The 14369-nt window shown below is 29.7% G+C and overlaps 2 protein-coding genes across 9 annotated transcripts in view; both read right to left on the bottom strand.

The window, feature by feature from the left end:
- The window catches only part of LOC111026915 (neuropeptide CCHamide-1 receptor-like), a 144388-nt gene that overhangs the window by 67334 nt on the left and 62685 nt on the right, over window positions 1-14369 (bottom strand). The gene's annotated exons all lie outside the window — the stretch shown is intronic.
- Window positions 1254-2436, bottom strand: LOC111026917. The gene is made up of 6 exons (XM_022305107.1): window positions 2362-2436; window positions 2245-2302; window positions 2020-2096; window positions 1863-1957; window positions 1409-1794; window positions 1254-1336 (listed from the first exon to the last, which is right to left on the bottom strand). The coding sequence occupies exons 1-6, from the start codon at window positions 2434-2436 to the stop codon at window positions 1254-1256; spliced, it is 774 nt and encodes a 257-aa protein (XP_022160799.1).

The following is a 14369-nucleotide window of genomic DNA, read 5'->3' as shown; positions in this document are numbered from 1 at the left end:
ACAAATAATAAAATTATTTATTCTATGCCTTTAACCAGATTTATATAAATAGATCAATAACTTTAGCATTGTTCACAGATTTAAAGTATTTGTCATGAAAGATGAAAGTGATTGTAGAATAATTGGGTTCATAAAGTCACTCAAAATACAAACATTGTTCAAATTGTATTATTTAGTCTAAGAATGACATTAATTGATACAATTAACTGAACACCATAATATCAACGATAAGGGTTAGCCGCAACAATTCATTTATAATTATTACGTTTATATTAACAATTACAAAATAATTTTACGGAAGACGATATTACTACACTAGATTATTTACTTCTCGAAGATGTATTGAGACAAATATAAAAAAAATCCACTAGGGTTGCATAATTAAATAAAATTACAAATAACAATATTTAATCAATACAAATCAAAAAATATCAATAAATGTATGTATTATATTGTTACAATGACTGACAATTCGTATACTTAGGACAAAATAAGATGCCAACTCATAATCAGATTAAACATTTTTCAGAAGAATATATATTTTGGTAAGTCACTTCATATTAAAATATAGTAGCATTATTGTATCCAAAAATTAACAACATGTTTGCATACAGCACTTTATTATAATTTTATTATTCTCAACCATTATCATTCAATAATGCATTTATTGTTTAAAATTGTTAAGTATACTTAAGTTTTTAATACAATAGTTTTATCAGTTTTTTACATTTTATACAATTAATTAATTTTATTGTCCTGTGGTCTGCGATGATACAGATTGCAGAATTTGAATAAAATAGTTTCTAAGTTATTAAGCTTTATGTACTCATATTATAATATATAAAAAAGATATTAGATGCAATGTAATCTAGTAATTGTTGTAGTCAGCCGATTATCACATGGTGAAATGTTGATAGATTAATATAAATTAATGTAATCTTAAGATCATCATAGTCCCTCTGACCCCTCTTTTAAAAACTTTTATCGTGGACTATAATTATTATCTTTAGAACAAATCATTAAATAACTAATAACCACTAGTTCGAAAAATTTCGTTTTAGATGCCTCAACATTTCAATATTGACCAAAAAAAACATTGGTTTTTGGTTCTCATTTGTAAAATAAAAGATTATATTGTCATGGCAGGTCACTTAATTTATAGTATTTAATTAATCAATAAATAAAATATAATATTAAAATGAAATATTTAGTGATCATTTATTAAGATTTGAACGAAAATCTACCAAATATTACTAATTGTTGTTTGTAAGATTTGCCTGTAGTATAAATTCTTCTCGATAACTAATTAGAATCAGCCATGAAAATAGTATTAATACTGTAAAACAGAAATATATTATTTTTATTTTATAAATTTATGAATACGGCTTATGAAAATCTTTATACTTACTTAAATACAGTAATAATACTATTATTGACACGAGCATACTCCCTTGGTTATTTTGTGCTGTAGGTGTTTCTATACATTTTTTAAGCACTAATTTTATTTCATTGGTTTTGATTTCCGACCGATTTTCATAGTTATCAAACATCGCAAATGGTACTGTTACAGAATGTGAAATTCTAGTTGTAGTTACAAGTTGTTTTTTTTCTCTTTTCTTCTCAATTTTTATCCTATCGTCATACATTTGAGGTTTGTTATTTTTTTCATATAGGGATTTTGTATTATTTTTCGAAAAATGTTGAAAAACATTATTACATCTTCCCTGTTTTTCATGCCACGGGTTGCATAATAGCCACATCACATCTGGACATCTATTCTCAAGACATATAGCCCTATACAAATAAACTGTTTTTTTAGTATTATCCAAAATTCAATGAAAACTAAAGCCGTTTTACTTAACTGTGCATCTATAAATGAAAAGATAACCAATTTCAACCATATTATTATATAAATTGTCCACAAAATAGTTGCTACGGTAATTCCGCTTTGTGATTCCTATAGATTTCAGCACATATTATTACATTTCTATAAACAGTTGAAAAAATGTAAACATTTACTTTGTATGCACCATAAAAAGATATTAACCAAATCACGATCATATAACCAATAAACACGAACATCGCGATCCAGGCTACTATAAACAAATTGCAATGATAGAAATTACTATATTTAATTATATAATTACCGACTTATTATTTTTATTTATGTAGATGGATTAAACAAGTATACAAAAATACATTTTTTCATAACTCAAATAAAATAATAATAATAAAATTTCGTACGTGGCGCTTCTGTGTCGAGTGCCAATGAGTTGACTAATAAAACACATAAAGCCAGCGTCTGAAAACATTGAATTGAGTCATTATTAAAGTACGTAGTGATAATTTCTTGTTTCTCACGATAAATAGTGAACTCAATAAAATTGTGCCAGTTTGAAGTGTTAATATTCCGAATACGTGTTTCAGAAACACCATTTTTTTAAATTAATATTTGTCGAGTTTTGATTTGAATATGATCGACTAGAGCTGTTATTATATAATATGTAGTAATTGAATCATATTCAAAGTAGAATTTAATTAATATAATATAAACAAAATGAGCTTTACTTTTTTTTTAAATTAACTATCAAGTATAATATATAATTTAAATATATGTTACAGAATATTTTAAAATAAAATGAAAAGAGTAAATTCTATTGACAAATTAGTCAACGGTGGTTACCATTGAAACATGGTCGTTTTTGTTTAATTTTTCCTGACGGTGACATAGTATTACTTAACGGAATAAATTCAAAAAAAATGTCTTCAAAGCTACAAATCCTCTTTAAAATGACACATTGACATTCATATTTAACCATTATTAAGATTGGCCCCGTAGTATCGATCAGACAACTTTTAACTTGACATAATATTCATGCATAAATGCAAGTATTACAATAATAAATATTAAATATCATGTTTCGATATGAAAATCGAATATTATCACTAATTATGTCCTTATTATATTTATAAATGTACCTATACGTGCTTGAATACATTTGCTAAATAATTAGGTATACTTGAATACTGACTTGATTATAAAAATAAATGTTTAACTAAAATACGTTTTTCGTAAATATTCAATACAACAAGAACATACATGTAGGTATATATGCTTAACTTTATATAAGGGTTGTACAGTGTACACATATTATGTGTATAAGCGTATTAGTGTACTCTCTAAGTGCCCTTTAAAGACCTAAACAGACCACAGTCACATTTCAACGTTATTTCCTTTTATCGAATAACGACATTATATAGCATTAGCTGTAAGTTATTTTATGTAGTATTGTTCAAAGAACTTGATCGTTACCCGTTCGGTTTGCTATACAGTATAACTATCTATTTATTTATTTTTATCTATCTTCTGATATCTTCTTATTTCAAACATAGTTCTGAGCTGTGTACGGTATATTTAATTAATTTTGAAAATAATTTATTGTATGAAATAAGGTTAATAGGTATTTAATTTTCTCTGTTAGAATGAGGAGAATATAAAATGTCTATAAGTCGTAAATGAAAGATGTTGTACTGTAATTTTCAATGTTTTGTGACTATCACGTTATCGTGCATTGAATTACAAATTATGTTGTAGTACACATAATTTGTCCAACCGAGAAATAGTATCAGTCAGTTTAAAAAAAATATTTATTGGATTAGTTTTCTGTATTTGAAGTTTTTTAAAAACTATTGTTGTGTATTAACTGGTGGAGTTGTAAAAAAAAATGTGTTTTTAATCATTAAATTTTTTCGCTTTAAACATTGTGTGGTAAACTAAATGTAGGATTTATGAAATACTTAGGTGTACTCTATAGTTAGCCGAAAATCAGATTCTCTAAATTTTAAATGACAAAAGATTAAAAATAATTTAAGGGAAGATATTATAATGTATTTGAGGTTAGTTTAGATTATTCTTAGAACAGTTTTATTCTTTTTCTTTAATGCTTAGCATTTTCGTCTTAATACTGAAATATATATTTAAGGATAATCAAATATTACTATGATATGAAGTAGCAAACGAAGTTGTTTTAATAATAGTAAGGAACAGTTTTTCTTACCAGTTTAACATCATACATGATACTATAATACCTTATACAGCGATACCTGAACAATAACTAGAAAGGCAACCCTTAGTGACAAGGTTTGTGTATCTACAAACAATACAAGCTAAATTAAATTTTTTCGTAAAAGGGACGTCGTGTGTGTGTGTGTGTGTGTGTGTGTGTGTGTGTGTGTGTGTGTGTGTGTGTGAAATAAACTGATCAGTAAGCTAGATGAGACAAACGAAGTCTCTCTATTGAATGTTTAAGGCGCCACCGGTAAGTGCGTGTTTTCTTGTCAAATCTCCTTACAGTTTTATTTAGATATACATTTATTAACACCTATTATTATATTACATTTGTGTAAACCTATAGAGTTTAATTTTGATACTACTGCACAAAAGTCATTATATAAACTTCAACAATTCATCATTCTTTAAACACATTGGATATTTGAGTAAATATAATACTTAAAACGTATAACGACATAATGCATTACATTCATATTAGGTACATTAAATATCGTATGAACCGATTGCTCGAGACACCGTTAAAGGTTAAAACTCGATTTTCGTTTCAATAAAATTACATGTTTACGTGACAGTGTGAGTGTTTATGTACAGTTAGTTGTTTACTACTGTGTACTTTCGTACAACAGGTGCCTACTGTAAAGTGCCTCTCTGTAGGTACCATTTAGAGCGCCGTGCGTCCATGGTACGTTGTCGTCGACGTGCAGTGTAAATCCATATCAAGTTACGAGAAAATAAACTAAGGTTGTGTTACGGATGTTAGAAATCAGTTAAACGACTCAGAAATTGGAGATAAAATACGTATCCAGTGAACATGGCGTAAACTGTAGCTAAATAAAATAAATTGAGTAATCGCCAGACCGGCCGATTGACAGAAAGATAGAGAGCGAGAAAGAGAGAGAGAGAACGAGTTTCCGGTTCGATTGCCAACCCGGAGTGTTATTTTTATAAATCTTTTCCGAGTACGTATATGCATTATAGATAGTTACTGCAGAGTGCAGACTGCAGTAGGTTTCCTGCAGGATAACTCGATGATGAATATTTCGACAGGGAAACCCATCTGTCGGCGATATTAAACCAGGTACGTCATTGAATAACACATTATTATGGACTTGCCACGGCAATGGCATGTTACAATGTTTCGATACAATTTTCGAATATTATTATTCAGGTTGTAGGTTGGTGTTTGTGACGTTTGAGTACACGTGTACTACCTATATAGTAGTCTTATATATATTAATGCTATACCATCACAATATACATAATACAATGTAATATATCCACCCGTGCGTGTGTGGTTGAATGTGAGATGTCAATCAAACTACTACATTGCACCGATGTATAAAAATATATATTATTACATAACTAAACATATTTATTATTATATATGAGCGGGATACGTAGGTAAAATCCGTACGGAAGTAAATTTCAATAAAAATAGTAGACCCTTTTAACGAAAGGGAATCCTCCGCTACTGTGCTACCCGACGCATCCGAATACATATTATTTATACTATGTATATATAAATAGTCATACCTATCCAAAGGTACATAATATATACATAGATTTCATGTATTATAATATGTACTACCTATTTCAAAACTATTCTTTCGGTAACAAACTAACAACACAATATATCTTATACCCTGTGATTGAATTTTAAACTCGTAACCAAACTTTGCGTTCACACCATGTTCATTGTTGAGTTACGAGTTTACGTATATAATAATAATATTATATACAATCGTGAATCGAGTTTCTATTTATTACCGTGAGTTCCGCTCGCCAGACCATATTTCGCGTAAATTCGCACATTCAACTCGCTCTGTACCGCATTGTTACCACTTTACTAGTATATCCACCGATCACCATACCATTTCCCGTGTACGTCCACCGATGTACCCAAACGGTTATTATGCATTAGCATCATTCTTGTAGTATATTTTGTAATATTATGATAGCGTGGTGGTCCTGGGATACGGATGGGCAATTGGGGCAATGCCGCCTGCGTCTCGCCGTCATTTTTTTTCATTCAAGATATTTCACCACCTACTTATTTTGTTTTCAAACTCCACCCCTCGTCGGGTCTCATTCATCTCTTAATCGCCCTCAGATTTATATACACACTGCAGGCGGCTTATTCAAACGCAACATAATATTATATATCATGCCTATATGAGGTAATACACGTCTTATTTTCTCGTTCGATTTCATTTTTTTTTTTTTTTTTGAAGCGTATACCTAATGTTAATCTTTGCACGACAGTCGAGACTTTGAGCATAATAGTTTTTTTTTGTATGAATATTATACTTATCATAGGTTTTATTATATATTTATATATGTAAATCTTTTCACTTGTCCTGAGTCACGAGGACTGCGTTTTCTGATAACAATGATACATTTATATAATACTCGTATATTACGCGAGTAGCATCATATTATTTCCCGAGACTTGAGATCTGCATAAACTCTGTCTTTTGTTCCCAGTGTCTGATTAAGGTCAGATTATAAAATAAGGTGACAAAGTATACTTGGGCCCAAACCGGATGCGTCTCTTCCAACATGTGTGGTAATTGTTTTTTCAAAAACATTAACTCGAAACAACACGCGGGACCAGGGTTTGATTAAGGAGTTGGTCGCCAGTAGGCTAAGGTTGATTTTATATTTTTACGCCCCTACGAATAATCGGTGTAGGGGGGAGAGTATTTTGTGCCCCCCCTCAATTTAACATTGGCCGATTAGCGCCCTAGGCTGTAACCTACTCAGCCTATTGGTTAATCAAGCCCTGCGCAGGACGAACTCTCGGTGACACTCAGGCATATTTATGCATTATGCCAATCGCTCTCTTGGCAAGTTAGTCACACGGCGGTAGACTGTGAGGAAGCGATTCGAGTTTTTTATTTTGACTCACGTAATAATATAATCAATGATAACCAAACTGCATCGAATTATACACGGTGGATAGCATAATAATAGAGACAGCAATATTTATGTGCTAGAACTGGACGATATGATGATGACATAAACTCATAAATTTATAAACATAACAACTCGTTTCTCGTATGTTTTACACACACACTTTTGTGGGCGGACTGCAGAACCTTGCCCGCCAACCGAAATATTAATATTATTATTGTTATGTTTGCTCGCCGTTTCGCGTTAAATTTCGCATATTTCTACAATTTAGAGCACGTGTCATCAACACTAAAAATTAATTAACAATCGCATGTCCTCTATGCTACCGTGTTCGCACTCAGAAACGATCGGAAGTGTATACCTACGTGATATGATCGCACTAGCTACAACTGTAATATTATATATAGGTACAACAAGCCTAATATGCAAACAGAGTCAAACCATGAAGTTTGCAAAATTACACTTACACCTGCCTCGCACTGTTGAACTGGTAAACGGGCGCGACACTGTACATTTGTGACGTTTATATAGTTTAATTTATGTGCACTCTTGTAACACGATGTGGTTGTACATATTGCGCATAAAATATAAATCGGTCAGTCAACGAGTGTTTTTTTTTTCACAATAATTTATACATTATGTGTAATATAATATTTAATCATTGTTTTCAACTCGTTTTATACGATTACGTAGCATGCAATAAATTACCATGCGGTTAAAATATTGTTAACTAATATATATATATATAGGTCTACTGTATAGGTGCCTAAGCACCTACTTGTATGATTTTCACATTGTGTTGTTTCCATGAAATAAACAGCATACGAACTAGTCAAATGATATTATAGACATAACTACCTATGTAATTATAGTATACAAGTTTGAATTCAAATTATTAGTCATTTGCGTGTGTCTTCTACGATTCGCATTTTTTTGTAACCATACGTAATAAGTAGGCAGGTATCTCTTTACCACCAACCACCACTCTATGTTTTACTTTAAAACGTAATTGTTACCTATATCTAAATCTTTAAAATAATTTAATAACGTTGGATGTCGCATACTTTTATGTAAATTGTTAATTTAAAACTCAAAGCAAAAATAATTATTTGCTTAAGGATTTAATTAAAATTTAAAACTTCTAATTACTTACTTCATCCACCACTGGAGTTTATAATTGATTTATTATAATTGTTATTATTACTTGATTAAATCCGTACAGCTAATATATTTTACATTATATAAAATATTTTCCAGAAAACATTGCAGCAAGTATTTTACATTATGGTTAATATTATCCATTTATTATTATTTTTATTCCCTGTTATTATGAATTACATGATTTGTTTAGGGATAACAATAACACGCGAGTGTTGAGTTTAAAAAAGCCATTAACCACAGTTAATTTAATTTTAGGTATCAAGCGCAACAGCACATTTAGTATGCATTAAATATATACTATACAGGGTGATTTACTATGCCTATTGCACCATGATCTTTTCCATTTTAAATTTTGAACGGAGTGATAATGTACCTATAGTTTATTTTTGTGGCTGATGGTGCCTTTAGAACTAGTAAAAAGGTTCAAACTACGACTTCGAGAACGATTTCTAGTAGCGAATTGGATCTAGCTAGTTTTTAAGAGGGATCAAAAGTAAAAAATACACAGTAGCTTTCAGAAGGATGGAAAAATCTATTTAAAGACTTACAAAATTGACATCTTCGAATTTTGATATATATTTTTTCTAAAAATTATGATAAATATTTTTAAATTAAGTCAAAAAGCTTGGAAATGTAATAAGTACAATGATGAAGTAATTTTTCATTTTCCAGGGCATTGTTCATTAAATTTTACTTATACAAATTTAAGTGTTTGAAAATTTGTTTCTGTTATATACATAATAGTCCCACAATCAGAATTTAAAAAAATGCATTGTTACATTAAGAATGGAGGTGAATCACCTTGGGTACATGGTAAGCATATCATAACATAGCTATTGAATACAATAAAGTCATGTAATTCAATTAGAAATTATGATCACTTAATGGGAATACAGTGCAAAATATGATACATTTTGTAACGACTTATAAATATATTTTGTTTAGTAAAGACACTTTTTAAAAACATTATATAAATTCTTAATTCAAACATTAGTGAATGTGCTTTGGAAAAATATACTTTTTTATATGAATTTAAAATGTACCCATTTAGTATTTAGGACTTAACAATGTGTACAAGTACCTACATTCGTACAATACAAATTATGAAAATTAAAATGTCTATAAGCAATTTGACGCGCGTCTTGCCTAGACTATTAGGTACAAGGTACACAATTCCTCAGAAAGAAACAAAGCTCCGTAAATTATGATAATTAATTGATTATTTAAAGGAGAACACAGTTATAATATGGAATAAAACACCGCTACAAAACAGACATGATTGTTATTTGTTTTTCTATAGATTGAAAAATAACATAGTATTGTACTGGCTTATACAAGAAAAACGTCTTTACAACAAGAGCCAGCAACAATGGTGTACTGTGGTCGGGGTCGCAGTTTTTCAGATGACACAAATACGAAAAACAGACAGGCGGTTGTTTTGTCATATTATAAGAGTCGCTTTTCGGCTGCTTTCGGAATAACGTGGACTGGCGTGGACTGTATAGCAATAACTCTAATTACCTTACAAAAAATAATCTCATCCCGAGACGAATTCCTGGTAACCCAAAGCCACCTGGCTTAAAAAAACCCTGGTGACCCAAGAGGCAAGATGGCCCCTGCGAAGGAACTGTTGCACCTCGCTTCCTATAAAGTTCCGTCAGTTCGGGCCAACTCATCCTCTCTTTATCTTTAATAACAATTTTGCATTATATCACATTCTGTTCATTGTATATCTATATTATTATTATATTATTTTATACATTATAAAGTGCAATACAGTTCGTAAACGTGTTCTAAGTTTTTATTGATAATGAAAAAAACAAAAATAGTTTTTTGGTAGATCCGCACGGCGCACATGCAGCATGGGTTGGTTTTATTATTATTATTATTATTATTATTATTATTATTATTATTACTATGACTGTTCATTTCTGTTTACCTCTAATTGACATTTCTTGAACGTACTGTATTATTATTGTTTTATTCTCGTTTTCCTGTAAACACGTGAGCTGTCATCTGCATGACTGCCAAACTAATACCTATACATATTCAAATATTCTAATATGTATTTATAACCATTGGAAAATCGCTTCTGTGATACTATTCGAGTGACATGAATACATGATGTCAATGCGTAATCTGTTTTAGATCATTTGGTCTATGATTCTGTTTCAAAATACCTACCACATTATCCTATAGGTATTGTTGTCACCGCATAATACATTGTACATTTGTACTTAATCATATCGTATTATACCTACTTCCTCCATTCACGTTTTCACTGAAATAATTCTATCAAACAATTGGGATGCAAATCCATTCATTACCGGCAGCTGTTACCGAACTTCACGGCTCTATTAATAAACTTCGTAACTATGGCTGTTGTTAAAATATACATTTTTATATTTAAATGTTATTCTAAATTATATTACTTTAATAGTTTAATGCTTATTAAAATATGTAATTTTATTTCATAAAAAATGTATTTACACTATAAATTTATTAAAAAAGGTAGTATTATGTATTTTGTAAGGATTATGGTACGAATATACGATAGGACATAAGTAATAAATGACAATTTAAATGAATGAATAATAATAAGAGCTACGGTGTAAATAGATAGTATATAGAAATCCACCTGCGTTGTTTTAATAACATTATTGATTTTTGAGACAATTCTTTTTTCATCACATCATATAATAGTATTCTTGAGTGGAAAAACATACTAGATTTTTGGTGTCTTCTTCTAACATTCTTTAAGTTTATAATAAACAATAAAATAAAAATAGTGAAATATCTCATTTAAAATAATATAATTATATAAATCATCTTTCTGTATTAGGCCAATGAAACTAATAGAAGTGTACTCGAGTCTTAATTAATTAATAATTTTATACACGTATTACATTTACTATTAGGAAATAGTAAATATATGCATAAATCGTATATTTTTCTAAATACTAAGTATAAAGGAGTTTATGAAATAGATTACAGAATAAAATATTTGTGGACAAATCTGTAATTATACCTATTAAAGATTTGATTTCCATACTGATTTATTAAACTAATTATTTTTAACAATTAATGCATATTATTTTTAAGCTATATGATATTAAATTTAACACTAGTAAAAAAGAGAAAAAAAATTTTAATTTAACAAATTATAATTTAATTAGATTAAAATATTGAAAGAGGGGTCGGAGTTAGCATGGGACCACTGAAACTAAAGTTCATTCGTTGTGAATGGCGAAATAAATAAGGGGTAAGAATATTATGATTTAGAGGACTTTGAAAGATGTCGATGAAAGGAGGGTATAGGGAAATCAATATGACCTGTTATAAGCATTAATACAAAAATTAGATTGGCATCGTGCCTAATGTCAACTAACCAGTCAAAGTCGAGCCTTTTAGAAATGGGTGTGTTATCATGGAGTAGACAATCAATATGTAGGGAGTACCTGACTGGCGTAGGTTAAAAACGTCCACTGAACACGCTCAATTAAAAAATAGTGTGAATCCCAAGGACCCCAAATAACAGATTCTTATTTGAATGTTTGTCCGACAAAAGATAATAGTCCAAACTTGCCAGATTGGCAGATATACGTTTAATGAACCTGTGGCTCTTGAAGTCTTTGAATAAAATGCTATTGATGTGCCATATAAGATTCATAGTTGTACAAAACACGAAACCCAAAACACAGTTATCAGTCACAGATTTATCAAGGAAAGGCGTGGGTTTTCTATTAATATTATAATCACAGCAGTTAAGGACTGTGAGGGGTAAAAATCATGTAGAAATGTACAATGGTATTATTTAGAAATATCTATTAAAAGACATATACATATACGTATAGTTTGTTGGCCCATGACACAAGGCACTTTCAATAAATTTATAATTTATGAAAATCATTAATATTTGAATGTATTAACACCAGAAAATAAATTCATGTTGTCAGTGAAATCCAGAATTTAATTGCCAATTAGTTGCAATACACCATTAACACTTTTTAACAAAAATAGAGAACAGAAATGGACAATGGTTGAAAAACTTTGAGGAACACCGGATGTATATAGTATAGGTACATATTATATTTATTGTTTTTAAAATTATATGATTTACATTATAAACAAAATTGCTTATATTTTTTATGCACTAACAATAAATTAACATTTTTATATTATCATTGTGTAGTTTTCTAATTTTTCAACAGATGCGAGTATGAAGGCCAGGTAAAATAAACGCAAGGTGCCGGGCACATTGTGTGAAATACATATTTTTGAAACTAACTTAGTATAATTATTGTGCGGATTTTAAAATTGATTGTTGAAGTTGAAGTAATTTATAACAATAATTATATATTTACAAAAAACACTGAGATAATAATCTAAAATATTAGCTTACAATTCAATACTATGTTTTTATTTAGGAATTATCAACTAAAAAAATTATTTTATACATTACGTATATTTACATGGGTCGTGCGTATTGAAGTCTATTCACGTGCATACATTTTTATTAAAATATGAATATTAAATTTTTTTTTCGTTACATTCATAATACAATTATATTGATGTGGTTGTCTGGGCTATAAAAAAATTTTAAATAAAATGAATATTGATAAATCATAAAAACATTTGATATTTTATGTACAAACATGATTCTTTCTTTACTTATCTGCTATCGTTGTATACACATAACTACATAAAATATAAACTGGACGAACTCATATTATATTTACAAAGGGTTAAACATGAATTTTGAATACTGTTTTGTTTTGGTGAGGGGAAAATTATGTTTGGTGTCTTGTATCGTATTATTTTTGCCAATAATATATTGATGGAACAAAATACATTTTTGACTGCAAGTCTGGTGTTTGATTTTTAGTCTTTTATAATTTCTTTACTTTTTTTTTTAATATGATTTAATATCGAAACAGTAGAAACGAAAAATCTATTTACTCTCAACTCTGTATAATAAATTAGGTGTTAGTACAATATTTAAAACGAACAACTATTTATTTTGGTTGCCACAAACGACACAAATAAGTGAAATGCAAGACAAAACTGTAGAATTTGGGTTTGATGGGTTCAAAATGTGAAAACAAATTAAAAATCTTTAACATCTTTACAAAGCATAATAGGAGGCATTTTCAATGCTACAAAAGGACTTACTTAAATACATAAAATACCTACACAAATCACAAATAATTGCTGTCAATATTTTATTGAAGTATTCAAATAAAGTACCTACATTCTTTAGGTCATTACATTTAGATAACACGATGACTAATTTAAGTCCGTTTTAAAAATGTAAGTCCCAAATTTCGTCTAGATTTTTGCAGTTGGACTGACGGTTATATTATAGTCGATTATAACGTCGGTAAATAATCTGCACCAACTGATGACTACCGACATGTAATTATCGTCGTGTCTTACAAAAGAAATACAATTATTATGCCACCGCAAACGGTTACAATGTTGGGGCTCGAGTATAATAATAATAATATGACATCCGACCCAATATAGTATGATTCAACTCATTCTCGGCTGCAGGACGACTGATGCATGTTACAAAATTATCTTCCCTCGATATAATAAAATAGTTAGTATCATTGTATGAGATGGCGAACTCGAAGATGACAGCAGCCGTGGCCTATCAAAAAAACATATTATATAGATAGGTACCTACCTAATAACAACAAAATAAAATATAACATCAACCAGTTGGACGATTTCGTCAAACGACACGTGTAAAACTTTTATTGTCCTCATTAGATACTGAACACGTCCGAGGGATTTCTCACATCGTATTAATTGCATACATTTAACGACTGGGCGTCGTTGGTAATCGATGTAGGTACCGAACGAATTTCTAGATAATAATATTATGCAACGCGAGATTATCGCTCTGCATTTATGCATTTAATATTGTATATTGCATAATAATAATATATAATGGCACCAAAATGATAAAATAGTCAATAGATATTATAGCTATTATAGTGACGCTCCCTCGGGACGTGAAATATATTTATCATCGGGATGTATCTTTGGGTACCTATATAGTATACGCGTAGAAACCACCCGACGTTTTTTGTCGTATTATACTCGTATATAAATTAGGGATACAGGACTAATTGAATCTGCGGGACAAGAATAATTATCGAAAGTATAGCTAATGGAATTTCGGCATTCCCGTTTAATCATCAAAACGAACATTATT

This window comes from Myzus persicae, unplaced genomic scaffold (assembly GCF_001856785.1).
Source record: "Myzus persicae strain clone G006 unplaced genomic scaffold, MPER_G0061.0, whole genome shotgun sequence".
Lineage (NCBI taxonomy): Eukaryota > Metazoa > Arthropoda > Insecta > Hemiptera > Aphididae > Myzus > Myzus persicae.
This window is presented reverse-complemented; position numbering and strand designations above follow the sequence as displayed.

Bases quoted from the DNA above. Each gene is read 5' to 3' on its own strand.
- LOC111026917 (XM_022305107.1), bottom strand. From the start codon at position 2,436: ATGGTGTTTCTGAAACACGTATTCGGAATATTAACACTTCAAACTGGC. The intron at 2,097-2,244 runs GTACGAAATTTT...ATTTGTTTATAG, and splicing joins ACTCGACACAGAAGCGCCAC to TAGCCTGGATCGCGATGTTC. The intron at 1,337-1,408 runs GTAAGTATAAAG...TCTGTTTTACAG, and splicing joins AGTATTATTACTGTATTTAA to TATTAATACTATTTTCATGG.